This window comes from Herpailurus yagouaroundi, unplaced genomic scaffold (assembly GCF_014898765.1).
Source record: "Herpailurus yagouaroundi ecotype Mexico unplaced genomic scaffold, PumYag 530, whole genome shotgun sequence".
NCBI classification, from domain to species: domain Eukaryota; kingdom Metazoa; phylum Chordata; class Mammalia; order Carnivora; family Felidae; genus Herpailurus; species Herpailurus yagouaroundi.
In genome coordinates this window covers 3,901,165-3,916,165 of record NW_024412747.1, presented here as the reverse complement: position 1 = coordinate 3,916,165, position 15,001 = coordinate 3,901,165, and the positions used below count along the sequence as shown (strand labels likewise).

General features: G+C 39.9%; 1 protein-coding gene across 6 annotated transcripts in view; it reads right to left on the bottom strand.

Moving 5' to 3' along the window:
- The window catches only part of LYST (lysosomal trafficking regulator), a 194,911-nt gene that overhangs the window by 82,175 nt on the left and 97,735 nt on the right, over positions 1-15,001 (bottom strand). For all 6 annotated transcript variants that reach the window (XM_040464863.1, XM_040464864.1, XM_040464865.1 and 3 more), the window contains 4 exons: positions 10,569-10,706; positions 6,329-6,527; positions 3,651-3,782; positions 442-1,057 (listed from right to left, as the gene is read on the bottom strand). In XM_040464863.1, the coding sequence (XP_040320797.1) occupies positions 442-1,057; positions 3,651-3,782; positions 6,329-6,527; positions 10,569-10,706 (1,085 nt within the window). The remainder of the gene's footprint in view (positions 1-441; positions 1,058-3,650; positions 3,783-6,328; positions 6,528-10,568; positions 10,707-15,001) is intronic.

The following is a 15,001-nucleotide window of genomic DNA, read 5'->3' as shown; positions in this document are numbered from 1 at the left end:
GCAAGGGAAACTATCTAGAATGACATAAACAATTTGGCCCTTTGGTCACACTAGCCACGTTTCGAGGGCTCAACAGGCACACGTGGCTGGTGGCCCCTGTACTGCACAGCACAGGAGAAACATCCCCACCACCGGGGAAACTCTTACCGGGTGCTGCCACTGGCTACTATAAATCTTATAGTTTCCCTGAGGAGTTTTTCTCTAAATGTAAACCACAAGGCACTTTTTCTTTAGGAGCCATTTATGGTTTAGCCTTTGGTAAAACATGGAACTCAATATTATTTAGTATTAGACTAAAGAGAAAGGTACCTTTCTGTTTGCTATGAATATATATGTTGTATATGAGAAGTGATGTAAGACATTTCCAGAAGGGTAGACATCCTTCAAAGAAGAGTGAAAGAAAAAGTGGGGGCGGGGGGAGCATGCGAAAGCAGTGAGTACCTGTGAGTACTTGCAGTGCGGCTGGAGTTCGGCTGGTAACTGAGGGAAAAGGCAAAGTTTTCCCAGTCATCCGGGTTCCTGTCAAGGAGACTCGGCCAGCGTCCAACGGCTGCGGATCCGTTGTGTGAAGGAAAAGCCAGCCCCAGGCTGGCGATAGTGCTGTGGCTCTGCTGGAATGAGGCCAGTCCCTTCAGGTGATCAGGGCGGCGTGGGTAGGACTCGTCATCTTCTGATTTGGGTTCTGCTCCCAACTCTTTGTGATCTACTCTGACCCCCAGAAATTCCAAGGTTCCTTTTGGGACACCATTGACAGAGGCGCGGGCGGAAAGGGCAGGTTCCGTTTCACACACGGTTTTTGCGGACTCACAGCTACTGATGAATGCATCCTCTTTGTCTTTCTTCAGTGTCCCAGAACTCACCAGAGAATTCAGTTTCTCTGCTTGGGAAGCAATGTAATCATCTGCAATATTTTGTAACTCGTCAATACTACAACCCAAACTTCCAGTCAGTTTTTGTCGTTGCATTTGAGGTGAAGCGGTAGGAAATGCTGGTAGGCTTCTAGAACGCAGAATGTTGGCGATCGTCCGTTGTGGGATAATCCTGGAGGAATTGTTTCCTGGAGAGAGTAGACAGAAAAACACTCGTTAAAAATCTACTAAGTGGGACCACTTGTGTCCTGCACTGTCAGTCACAACCACAGCAGTAACCCATTTATCTAGCGATGTTAAAGAATCCACACAGGTTAATGTTAACTACTGCTTAACATTCTTTTTAAAAAAAAATGTTTACTTATTTTTGAGAGAGAGAGAGCGTGGGCATGTGAGCAGGGGAGGGGCAGAAAGACAGGAGATAGAGGATCCGAAGCGGGCTCTGCATAGAGAGCAGAAAGTCTGACGAGGGGCTTGAACTCACAAACTGTGAGATCAGGACCTGAGCTGAAGTCAGATGCTTAACCAACTGAGCCCCATTACTGCTTAAAATTCTTAAGTGCCCCAACTATTTTTTCTTTTAACTACTTTTTATTAAAATCTCCCAAAAATGTATGTCTTTTCCTGTCTCCTTAACAAAATACAGTGTTGACTGAATGATTCAAAGTCATTAGGATTAATGGCTCTACTGTCGTGAAATTAAGTGAAACTTAATTTGCCTCAGGCTAGCAGTCACTAGGATGCAGTTTGATATGGTGTGAAAGTGTGGGCTTTGCAACAAGATAGAACTGGATTCAAGTGATGGTTCTGTGAGTTAGGTGGCCTTTTAAGTAAATCATTTAATTATTTGGGTGTTAGTTTTTACAAATGTAAAAGGAAGGTTCAGAATATCTTCTTTGCAAGGCTGCTTTTCTTGCTGTTATTACTACTAGACCAAATGGCCCTAGACCGTTTTGTCTCTCATCCATTTCCATAGTCACTTCTTCATGAGAAGCAATGGCGCTTTGTCTTCCTGTGATAGCTGTCCAGTTTGCTGCTTCTAGTACTCCATGTACAGGGAGACCAGAAAAATCACTGCCATTCTCAGTGCACGGTGGTAAAGCGAGTGCTGTTCAAGGTGTGGTTTGTGGGCTAGCAGCACGGAGATCAGCACTACCTGTGCGACTGTTAGAAATGCATACTCTTTAGGCTCACCCTAGATCTACTGAATCAGAATGCATGAAGGAGGGCCCAAAGATCTGTGTTTGAACAACTTCTCTGGTCATTTTTTTTTTTTTTTTCATGCTAAAACTTGAGAAGCACTGATATAGAGTAAACAGGCACTGGGTGAACTGTTTCAGAGCACAGGCCTTTTGGCAGTAATAGTTCTATAGCTCAGAAGTTTCTCCTAATTATTTCTACATTTTGGCTGGAGGGCTAAGGCTGCTAAAACATTCTGTTCAAAGGATGTGGAAAAAATGGGGGCATGATTGTATTTGAAAATGTACATTTCCTATAAAATTCCAAACAAAACTAATTAAAACACAGCCTTCAAATACTATAATAAAAGGGCATAAAATGTGCTAGCAAATAACTGAAACACTTTGGGAGAGAAACAAAACTGCAAATTAATAGCTATATATATATATATATATATATATATATATATATATATATATCCCGTCCTATCTATTCTTATCTCTACCTAACTTGCACTACTGATTAATTTATGCTAGAGCCGAAGATAAGACAGGTTGGGCAGATAATAAGGGCAATGTCTCAGGCTAGAAGAGACCAGCTGTCAGAAAAGGAAAAGATATACAGCCGGTTGGCAACTAGGAAACACGTACCTACCTACTGTTTTCTCTATTAGAGATGAGGTAGTCTGTTAAGAGTGAATTAGGAAGACAGAAAAGTACTGTCTTAAAGATTTAAGCTTAAAGACTTGAATAGACTTGCTATGGAAAGAGAAGAGGGAATTGATTTTGAACTTACTGAAAAACTACAGGGCAGCATTAAAAGGCCAGCTACAGTTGGAGACCCTTGTAAAGACAGGGATTCTCTCTAGCAGCTTTCAGCAGTATGGGGATGGTTAGATGGAAGCAAGGTTGGGGTTTTTAGGTCAAGAATGCCAAAAGGCCAAGGGGACGAGGGAGTTGAAGACTGTGTCCAGGAAATGACTGGCTAATGAGATGTAGGCTGGATAGGGAAAATAGGCAGAAGGGAACACGGGATGGTGATAAAGAAACCAGAGAGGAGGTTATTGTCAGAGAGTGGGATCCTGGAGTTTCAGAGGTGAGAAGTGCTCTTGATGAAGTCCAAGACAGAGGCATGCATACTGGTGGATAAAGGAGAAGGAAAGGTACCCAGGGTCAAGGGGCGAGAGGTTGGAGCACCGGATGGCCATTACGTGGCGAGTGAAATTGTCTAAAACGATGTTTAGGTAGAAGGGAGAGAGTAAGGCAAACAGTTTTTGAAGAAAATGGGAAAATAAATCAGAAGCTTAATGAAAGACAAATGACTATGATAAAAGGAAACAGAGAATTCCAGAACAAGACAGCACGAGCCTCATCTGTTTCCTAAGTTTTCTGCAGTATCTCTGGTTATACTGAGTGTGAGCCCTGATCCCAGAGAGTAGTTAAATGGATTCCTTACATATATTCTACAATTTTTAAGTCTAACCTTCCATTTATTTGGTCTGAATGTCAGTATATCATACTGTTACACATGCAAAATTTATTTATCTACAAATACTGAGAGCTAAATCGGGAAGGGTTACACTTTCATTATTGTTATAGTTACCTTCAGGGGGCGAAGCAGTAAAACCAGATGGGCTTATTACCATAAATCCAGGACTAGTAACAGACTTTCCTCCACTGCTAGAATGTCTCAGGTACATGATTGACTGTACTTTCTCCTGAAAGATCTTGCCATCTGGAATCAAAACAAATTTTTGAAAACAGTAAAAATTTTTTAAAGGATGAAACAAAAATACAACTTTAAAAGCAAATCACTCAATATACATTTTTACAAAAAGATGTTCAAAGTGAAAAATATGGCATAGTTTATACTAACGCACATTTGGTATGTAAGTACACGCTATAGTTCTTACTACGTGTAGATTTTTTGACTATTATTTGCCACATTAACTTTTATTTTCTTTGAATTCCAACTACACTTACAGTTACTTTTATATTTTAATAGCTAACTTTACTCCTTGAGGAAAGTGCTATGTCCTGCAGTTTTAAATATCCCCTTCAATGTCCAATATGAGTCAAAATTGATACCTCCAGCTTAATCTTCCTTTCTGAGCTTCATACGCATAAATTCAACTGCTCGATTTATTGAATGCACCACAAATGCAACAAATCTAAATCTGAATGCTCTTTCTGTCCTAAATTCAGTCCTCCTGTTTTGTTCTCTGGTTCATTTGGCAGAAGTACCCATTTCTCAAGTATAAGCCTGGAGCCCCCCTTGACCACTACCTTTTCTTTATCCACAGCAATTCAGTCCCCAGGTTCTACTTGATTCTGTTCTTGAACTCTCCTCGTCCCTATCATAATGTTATAATTCAGGCACTTAAGCCTCTCACCTGGAGTCCTGTTGTAGACTTCTAACTGGTATTCATGATGGACATCTGGTCACCCTCAAATCCTCATAGCAATCAGAATTCTGTCAGATGTCAACTCCTGCCTAGAACCTTCCAGTGGCTCTCTGTTGCCTCCTTACCACTCTACATAAAGTCCAAGCTTCTCGTCTATGAGAATCTTCACAATCTGTCTCCAGACCCCTTACTCTAGACCCCCTGCCAGCCTTGTTTCTCCCATTACACTTCGGCAGCACCGATTTCTCACAGCTCCCAATCAAGCCATTTGCTTCATCTGGAAGTCCCTTCCCTTCAACTCCTACTCAACCTTTAAGACTCAGAGAAGACATCATCTCCTCCAGGAACCATCTCCTCACTATGCCCTACACTATGAGAAAACGAAATATTTATATCAATTTCCACACAATGTAACTAACTACTTGTTTATGGCTTTTTCCCCTCAACTAGCCTGGAAGCTTCCTATGGGACTGGACCATATCTTACTCATCTTTGCAACTACCCTGTTTCCAGAATCTTGACAGTGCTTCATTCACTAAATGTGTGCTGAACCTAACACAAAGTCACGTCGTTTAATTTCATTTGGATTTTTACTGCTGTTGAATCATTTTATTCACTTATTACATTCCTAAATGCCTGTTTTACCACCAGTTTCCATGCTAAACGTCCTATCTAGTTTTCTCATAGGTACGTTCTCGCTTGCTTTCTTGCTGCATTACATTTTCCTGGTTCTTTTAAAACTCTGATTGTTCCATCCTTCTCTTCTACTAATTACTCTTTTTTATCGTTCTGTCCTTAGCTTCCTTCTTCCTTCTCTGTGTCTACACTTTCATTCAGTGGTGTCGTCTGTTCTCAGGGCTTCAAACTCACTTCTATGTCGGTAGTTTATCTTTCCTGGATCTTATTGTAGTAATTTACTTACAACATATTTCTTTGCTCAAAACAAATAAACACAACAAAACAAAACCCTTCAGTCACCCCTAAATAGAATATAAGTCCAAATTCTTTGGCATTTCATTCAAGGACCCTTTTAATATGGCCTCACAGGGCAAAATAAATAAATGGTGGTCCCAAACTATATATATATATATACGTGTACACACACACACACACACACACACACACACACACACACACACATTTATTTATTTTTGAGAGAGAGAGAGAAAGAGAAAGAGTGTGAGTGGGGGAGGAGGAGAGAGAAGGAGACACAGAATCTGAAGCAAGCTCCAGGCTTTGAGCTGTCAGCACAGAGCCTGATACGGGGCTCAAACCCACGGACTATGAGATCATAACATGAGCCGAAGTCAGACACTTAACCGACTGAGGCACCTAGGCGCCCCCTGCCTTTTTTTCCCCCAAGCTATATTTATGGTATTATTTCTCACTAATCCTTTATAGATCCTGCATATTTAGGTAAAATTCATTATTCTTTATTTTCTCTATTTTTTCTCCCTTTAAGTCATTCTCTTCACCTGGAATGCTAATTCTCCAATACACCTGTCAAAATGTACCTAAATTTGTCAGTGTCCATGTCAGATATAGAATCTATTAAATCTTCTCTCTCCACAGCTGCCTGATGAAATCCTCACTCCTTTAAAATTGAATTAGTCCTTCTTTTGTATCTATTAGGTACTTACCATATATTGTTTCTTACTATAGTTATTTGAGTTATTTGTCTCCTCTCTCTTCTTGGCACTGAAGCTCTCTGAAGGCAGACACCATGGCCTATGCCCTGTCCCAATCCCAGTGTGTAATTAGGGCAGTTCTAGCACATAGGAGCCATTTAATGAATATCAAACAAATGTGAATTGAGTGGGAATTAAAAGAACAAAAACGAAGATAGCCAAAATCTAATAAAAATGATTATACCTACCTATGTGTAAAGAAAAGTAGAAGTTTGTGGGGTTGTGACAAACGTAAGTATTAGTAGGAGGGTGAACTGCTAAAAGGAAATTGAAGATAATTGTCAATAATTCCAAATCTGGAGGAGATCCAAGGACTTCTGCTATAATTTTCACAAATGATCTACAAACCTCTCGGGGCATGGATGTAAGCTGCCCCTCTTTGTGTTCCTGAAAAAATAAAAATCAAACTCTCTTTAGATTGAAGAGAACTGTTAACTAACATTTTTCATTTAAGCAAGACACTCCTTTTAAGACAGAATTGTGTTGTCTACTACTCTAATCTGACCATATTTACCATTAAACTGAGTTGCTACTTCCCAATTCAAGCAATCCTGTCGTTAAAAATTCATTAAAATTGACGGCAACTTAATTCTAGCTCATTTATCTTAACCAACAAGACAAAATTACATCAGGGCACTCACGAGCATGGCTCAGGAGCCAAACTGCCTCGCTTTGCACTCTGGCTTCTCTACTCACTAGCTATGTGATTTGGGGCATATTTAATATCTCCATGCCCCAGTTTCTTTCTCTATAATACGGGAAGGATTGTGTTACTTCACAGGGTTGTCATCAGGGCTAAGTGACACAAAATTCTGAAGAGTGCCTCACATACAGTAAGCCCCATATATAAATGTTAGCTACTATTCGTTCTATTATGACAACTACTGGCACCCCTTGGTACTCCCACGATGGGATCAGAAGGGGAAATTCACAATAGACAAATCTGGTTACATTCCTGCACCGTGAGCCAGTCTGCAAAGCTCTTTCTCACAACAGCTCTGAGAGGTTGCATCCTTCCTTTCTAGAATGTGAAGCTCAAAGTGATTGTAGGACTAACTTTGACCACACAGAAAACATGTAAGTAATGCCACTACAACTCACACCCAGACCTCTGAGCCGTCTCTACTGCGTCATCGATTGCCTGGTAGAGGGAGACCTGGTAGGGTGCCAAGTAATTACTAAACATAAAGATGGGTATAAATAAATAACTTATATCCTCCAACCCCACCAGGAGGGAGCAGTTGGCCTCTAGATCAAGGCCGAGGGAGTTAAACTTCCCCATCTTCCCTCTCCCTATACATGTGATACATCCGAATATATGAAACATCTCCACACTCACTCTTCTTCATTTGCTCTTATGTATTCCTGAATCAGAAAACTTAAAACCTAGATGTTCACTCTGAAACCTCAGATTTGAGAAGAGAACATGGAGTCTACAGAAGAAAGCCCAAACTCCTCTGCCAAGATCTCACAAGTGCCAAGTGGCCTAGCCAAGGCAAGCCAAGCACACAGGTCTCTTGCCTTCCAACTCAGGGCAACCTCTGCCACAGCCAAATAGTGCCCCTTGTGCCTTCCACCTCCTGGTCACCACCTCAGCCCTTCGTTCCCAAGTCTATCCCGGCCCATGTTTCTTCAATCTTGTCCTCTCCACTTACTCCTTACAAATAGTCACTGCTATCTTACATCATTTAAAAAAAAAAAAAAAAATCCCATAACTTGAACTTTGGGAAACTTTTGTTAACTTTCTGTTTCTCTTTTCTTTCCCTGCTGAACTTTTTAATCATAATTTATTCTCACTGTCTCCAATGAGTCTACCACACATGCTGCTGAAAGTCTCTGAAACCTGGTCATTAAGAATTTCTATCAGTGGCCCTTTATCTGTCTACATTTTCTTTGAGCCTTCCACATTATTTGGCTCGAGAGACCACCTTTTCCTTCCCCCCTCTGCCCACCCTTGGCTTTCACTTTGTTGTTTCCTGGTTCTTCTCTGAGCTCTTCAACTACTCTTTCTACATCTTTCGACAGCTCCTTTTTCCTGTTTCATACATGGAAATGGATATTTCTGGAGGTGACCGCCACAGGCCTTTCTATGATCCTTTTACTACACTGTTTATCTTATAGAGCTCATCTGTCCATCTCCATTGCTTCACTGTGACATCCATGCACACAATTCCCCATCTGTCCTCCTCATCCCCCTCCCCAGTTCGAATCTTGCACATCTACGTGCCCAGCGGTCACGACCACCGAACGTCCAACCATAATCTCAAATGCAGAATGCGTAAGCTGCAGAACTTGTGTGTTCAATTCCTTCTTTGATGATGCTATCATCCTTCCAGATTCCCAGCTTGAAATTGTGCATTATATATTTCACTTCTCCTGCAGCTATTTAGACAGAATCAAGCCCTCTTAGTTCTCTTTACAATCTCTTTCATATTTGCCCCCTACTTTTACACTCCTGTTTTCATCACCTGAGTTCAAGTTCTTTGCACTGTACTCATGAACTAATGAAATCGCCCCACATCCAATAAACTACCAATTTACCTATCTTCCTTAAATACTCTGAGATGTATTAAAGGCAACAATTAAGTTCATTTCTTTACATACTTCCCACAATACCTAATATAAAACTATTCTTAATTAGTAACTGTTAATTGGATAATGGGCTCTCTGAATGAAGAAGGGTGAAGAAGTATATTTTTCAGGAAATGGAACGGGTACCTAGATTTTTCTAGCATTTTTATAAATATATGAAAATGAGAATATATATATAGAAATCTCCAAGTTTACAAGTGTTACTTTTCTGACATGGAAAGACTGAATAAGATCTTCACACTGTCTTGTGTGTTCTTTGAAAATTAGTCAGCAAGTTTCAAAGTGGATATACAAAGAAACTGATTTAGAGAAAAACTGCTGTGTAAATGTTACATAAAATATTCAGCAAGCAAGGGGCCTCAGAGATCACTGTATTATATTCCTGAAGACAATAATTTACCACAGGGCCCAAGAAAGGCAATAAAATGTTTTTGTTTTTTAGAATTGATTCATTCAATGAATATTTATTGGATGCCTATTATGTGCCAAGCACTGGGGTTACAATGAGATCAAGAAAAAACATTATCCCTGCCCTCAGCAGGTTTACAGAGGGAAATAAACCATAGTTTCATAAATGATGATGTGACACTAACAAATGCATGTGTGTGGAGAGAGAGAGAGCGAGTGGAGGGAGGGGAAAGGGTTACACTAGATGGAAAGAGAAGGGAGGGCTTCTCTCAGGAAGTAAATTTATTTATTTATTTATTTATTTATTTATTTATTTATTTATTTATTTTTAATATATGAAATTTATTGTCAAATTGGTTTCCATACAACACCCAGTGCTCATCCCAAAAGGTACCCTCCTCAATACCCATCACCCACCCTCTCCTTCTCAGGAAGTAAATTTAAAGTGGAGGCATGAAGGATTAGCTGGGCGGCCAGATGGAAAGAATGGGATCAAAAACTTCTCAACCAGAAAAACTATGTGCCCTGAGAGCGAAAAAGGTTCAGGAACCTTTTAAGGAAGGTTTTAAGGAAGAGAAAAAAAAAAAAAACCCAGGGGGGCTGCCCTGGCATGAGATGAGGCTGGAGTGGTCGCCGGAGCATACATGCTTTCTTTAAATATTGCCATAGGTTCCGGATTTTATCCCAAGTGCAATGGAAAGCCACTGGTGTCACCGAAACAAAGGCATTAAAAACATAGTATTACTGCTCCCAGGGAACATCTGTACTTATCTGACCTGATCAAGTTCTACTCGAGGCCTCACTGGAGAAACAAATGAACTTGAAAAATATTCTCATACATCAACCAAACTGATAAAAGGACAGCTGTGAAAGCAGAGCCAAAACATCAAATCAGAAGCCAGGCCACAGCACAGACACTACTGGTGAGGTCGGTGCCACTTTTTCACTTAATATTTTGGATACATTTTCAATATGCGAATTCTAGAGATCTTCGGCAAGCTCACACTTAGTCAAACAAAACACACTTGCACTTGTTATTTAAGGAGTGTGGAGTAAGTTTCAGTCAGCAATAATCAAGCCTCAGACGGGCCTCACTGGCTACCGGACCGCCACTGTGCCAAGCTTGCGACAAGTAACCATTTTGCTATGGTTGATACTCAAATGCCCCAGCATAAAGAAACAAGGCAGAAATAGAGCTGTTCTTCTGAGATTGAGTTAGGAATGACGACAGTGTGAAGACTGAGCAGGAGGAGGCCGGGGGTTGAGAAAGTCCTCTGCCGTTTGCTGAAAGAAGGGATCCAGGAGATCAGGGAAGGCAGAGAAGAGAAAGAAATTCCACTGAAATCCCACAAAAATTTGAGTTCATAACCTTGAGCGAGTAAATAAGTGATTACAGAAAATCTCCCCGAAGTAGAGTTACGAAAGTACCTGCAAAACCTGACAAGTCAGTAGAAAGTGATGGACCACGCGAGCCTTCAGTAACTGCTTTATATTGAAGACGTGCTGCTGGTGATCTGCTCTGATGAGGACCTCCAGAGCCGCCAGGAGGGCTTCCCAGGCTCCGCGCTGAGAAAATAAACACACACCAGTCAGCACGTGATTACTGAAAGCCGTGCCACACGCGTTTTAGAAGAAGACACGTAACAGCTCAGTCTACCCGTTGCGTACATACTCAGGGTCAAGGATTAAATGTGTCTGAAAAAGCACATCTTAACATTTACTCCAGACTATTATTATTGTTACTATTTTTTGTCAGGAGGTCATTTCTAAATACGTTGAATTCCATGTGGCATTAGATGCTTCACTACATTAACCTTTCTGTGATGTTATATAATATATAGTATTTTCAAAAGATGAATTATCTTGAGGGATTTATTCGATACGGAGAAAACACACACATGATCAATATAATTGTTTACTAATAATGCGTTCTCAAAGAGCATTATTGCAAATGCATAAATTCAATGCTTCTTTGTGTATACAGCATTTAAGTAAATAATTTTATTTAAAAAAAAAAATTTTTTTTTTCAACGTTTATTTATTTTTGGGACAGAGAGAGACAGAGCATGAACGGGGGAGGGGCAGAGAGAGAGGGAGACACAGAATCGGAAACAGGCTCCAGGCTCTGAGCCATCAGCCCAGAGCCCGACGCGGGGCTCGAACTCACGGACCGCGAGATCGTGACCTGGCTGAAGTCGGACGCTTAACCGACTGCGCCACCCAGGCGCCCCAGTAAATAATTTTAGAACAAATTGTACTAAGTTGAGAAAACTCACCGATAATGTGAAAATTCTGCATTTTAGGCTGATTTACTTTTAAGTCCAAATAACAGAATTCTCTGCATAATTACTGTATATCTTCGGGGCGCCTGGGTGGCGCAGTCGGTTGAGCGTCCGACTTCAGCCAGGTCACGATCTCGCGCTCCGTGAGTTCGAGCCCCGCGTCGGGCTCTGGGCTGATGGCTCAGAGCCTGGAGCCTGTTTCCGATTCTGTGTCTCCCTCTCTCTCTGCCCCTCCCCTGTTCATGCTCTGTCTCTCTCTGTCCCAAAAATAAATAAACGTTGAAAAAAAAAAAATTTAAAAAAAAAAAAATAATTACTGTATATCTTCAAACATCCTTGTAAAGTCCCTTAAAAATCATTCTCCCATGTGGAATCAATCTTAAATTACACTCAATAATGTAGAAAGAGGAATCTTATACAGACAACCAATATTGAAAGGTAATCTTCACCTCATTTTGTTATTCCAAATGACCTTTTAACAAAGCCGCTAACAAAAGACAAAATTAACTGGCTTGGGCCACAGGTCTTGCTATTTCTCCTGCTGTTATTTGATAGTAACAAACAATGAAAAGGCCAAGGAATTGAACGACTTAATCATATTATTATAACCCAGGCCTCTCTCCTCATAAGATAGGGCCACGAGGCCCTAAAAGAAAAAGGCATATGAGAACTTGGAACACAAGGCAGGCCAGATATGAAAACTTGCCTCCCGTCTGAAAAAACAGTACCAAACAGAATGGTGGCAAAGTAAACAACCAACCAAGAACAAAAGACAAACTCAGTTAAAAATTATTAATTAGACAGAAAATCCTATTTCAACGTTTATTTATTTTTGGGACAGAGAGAGACAGAGCATGAACGGGGGAGGGGCAGAGAGAGAGGGAGACACAGAATCCGAAGTAGTCTCCAGGCTCTGAGCTGTCAGCACAGAGCCCGACACGGGGCTAGAACTCACAAATCGCAAGATCATGACCTGAGCCGAAGTCGGACGCTTAACTGACTGCGCCACCCAGGAGCCCCAGAAAATCTTATTTCAAATTCACAGAAGTATTTGTATCACTTTTGAATTCAATAAGAAATGTTTTGTTTTTTGATCAACAACCTCAAATTAGCATCCTCTTTTGAAATACTAACCAAAACAACTGTCTACCATTTAGTTAGGTTCCATCTTCCATCTACAACTGAGCTGATTCTTTCCTATACGTTCGTATTTATGCTGCCTTTGTTTATATCTGCTATCACTGTACATTTGCTTTTTCCCCATGCAACATTACACATATTTTTATGCATGCATATATATATATGTATATATATATATATGGTTATTATTTAGTCTGAAAGTGAGAATTTATTCAGAATGAGAAAAGAAATCACGACAAATTACAAAGTTTTAAAAATTGTAAGTACCATAAAATCTAGAAAAAGCAATGGTTCAATTAGCTGCTTAACACAACACTATGAGATTTCCCCATGTATGGCTGCCTATTCTTTGATGTCTTTTTTTTTTTCTTTTGAAGAATAATTGACATACAATATCATATTCATTTCTGGTATATAACACAGTGAATCAATATTTATATATGTTATGAAATGGTTACCATGAGAAATACAGTTACCATCTGTCACTATACAAAGTTGTTATCATATTATTGATATGGCTTGGCCCACAATATATATATCATATTATATCCTTATATTGTATATAGACATCCCCATGTCTTATTTATTTTATAAGTGGAAGATTATATCTTCATATGAGAATACTTTTGTAATATAATTTTCTATAGGAATATTTAGAAAAATAATTCCGTCCTCCAGGATGCTTGGTCAAAATTTATCTTTATTAATAATAGATTACAAAGGTTTCTTTCAGCTTTCCAACAGATTACTGATAATGAATAAATTTGGGCAGACTACTGCCAAATTTAGGAATACCTGATTTTTAAAAAAAATCTAAAGGTGTATGCTGAATACCTGTATAATAAATTGGTCTTTAATCATGTTTGACGGTAATGTTGTTATGCTCTAAATAACTCTAGAAAATCTATAGTCTACACTACAACTAAGGAGCTTATAAGAGCTTATACCAAAAAGATCGTTAAAAACTAGGGCAGAAAGGAAATAGTCCTATATTCATTCCCTGGCTGGATCCTTGTGAAGATCATCCAGTGGTTGAGATGCTGTGCCTAGACCTAAGATCACACCATGTTCCTTAACTTATGCCTATAATGAAGTCAAGACTTTATAGCCTTTCCCTATATATTCTGATTCAGCTTTATGACTCCTGGGCAACTTGGCTCCCCTACTTAGAAGCGTGTCCATTTCCCTCACCTTGACCTGACTCTCTAGACTCTTAGCATGATTCCCTTTCAGAGTTTATGATAGATGTAAGTTCCCAGTTGATTCAAATGATCCCAGAGTCATGGGATTGAGCTTTCTGTCAGCCTCTTTGCTGACAGTGCGGAGCCTGCTTGGTATTCTCTCTCCCTCTCTCTGCCCCTCTCCCACTTGTGTGTGCATGCTCTCTCTCCCTCAAAATAAATAGTTTTTAAAAAGTACACATCTCTCTGTGCACAAAGGAAACAATCAATAAAGTGAAAGAAAACCCTACAGAATGGGCGAAAATATTTGCAAACCATGTATCAGATGAAGGATTAATATCTAGAGTACATAGAGGACTCTTAAAACTCAATAACAAAAAATCAAATAGTCTATTTGAAAAGTGGGCAAAGAACTTGAAAAGACATTTCTCCAAAGAAAATATACAAATGGCCAACAAGTATATGAAAAGATGCTTGTCACTAAATATCAGGGAAATGCAAACCAAAACCACAATACAACATCGTCTCATACCCAATAGGATGGGCACTATCAAAAAAACCAGAAGATAACAATTGTTGGCAAAGATGTGGAGAAATTGCAATCCTTGTACCTTGGTGATGGGATTGTAAAATGGTGCAGGTCTTATGGAAAACAGTGCAGGGGATCCTTAAAAAATTAAAAACAGAGGAGCACCTGGGTGGCTCAGTTGGTTAAGCACGGGACTCTTGATCTTGGTTCAGGTCATGATCTCACAGTTTGTGGGATCGAGCCCTGTATCAAGCCCTGATCGAGCCGTCAGCACAGAGCCTGCTTGGGGCTCTCTCCCTCTCTCTCTCTCTCTCTCTCTCTCTCTCTCTCTCTCTTTAAAAAAAAAAATTAAAAATAGAATTAATATATGATTCAGCAATCCCACTTCTGGGTATATATCCAAAAGAATTGAAAATAGGATCTCAAAGAAACATTCACACACCCAAGTCCATTGCAACATCATTCACAAAATCCAATATATGGAAGCAACCTAAATGTCTATTAATAGAAAGAATGGATAAAGGAAATGTGGCATATACATACAATGGGATATTATTCAGTCTTACAAAAGAAAGGAATCTGGTCACGTGCTACAGCACAGATGAACCTTAAAGACATATCCTAAGTGAAACAGCCAATCACAAAAAGACAAATACTGAATGGTTCCGGTTCTGCGACATATCTAAAGTAATCAAGCCCTTAGAAACAGAAAGCGGTATGGTGGCTGCC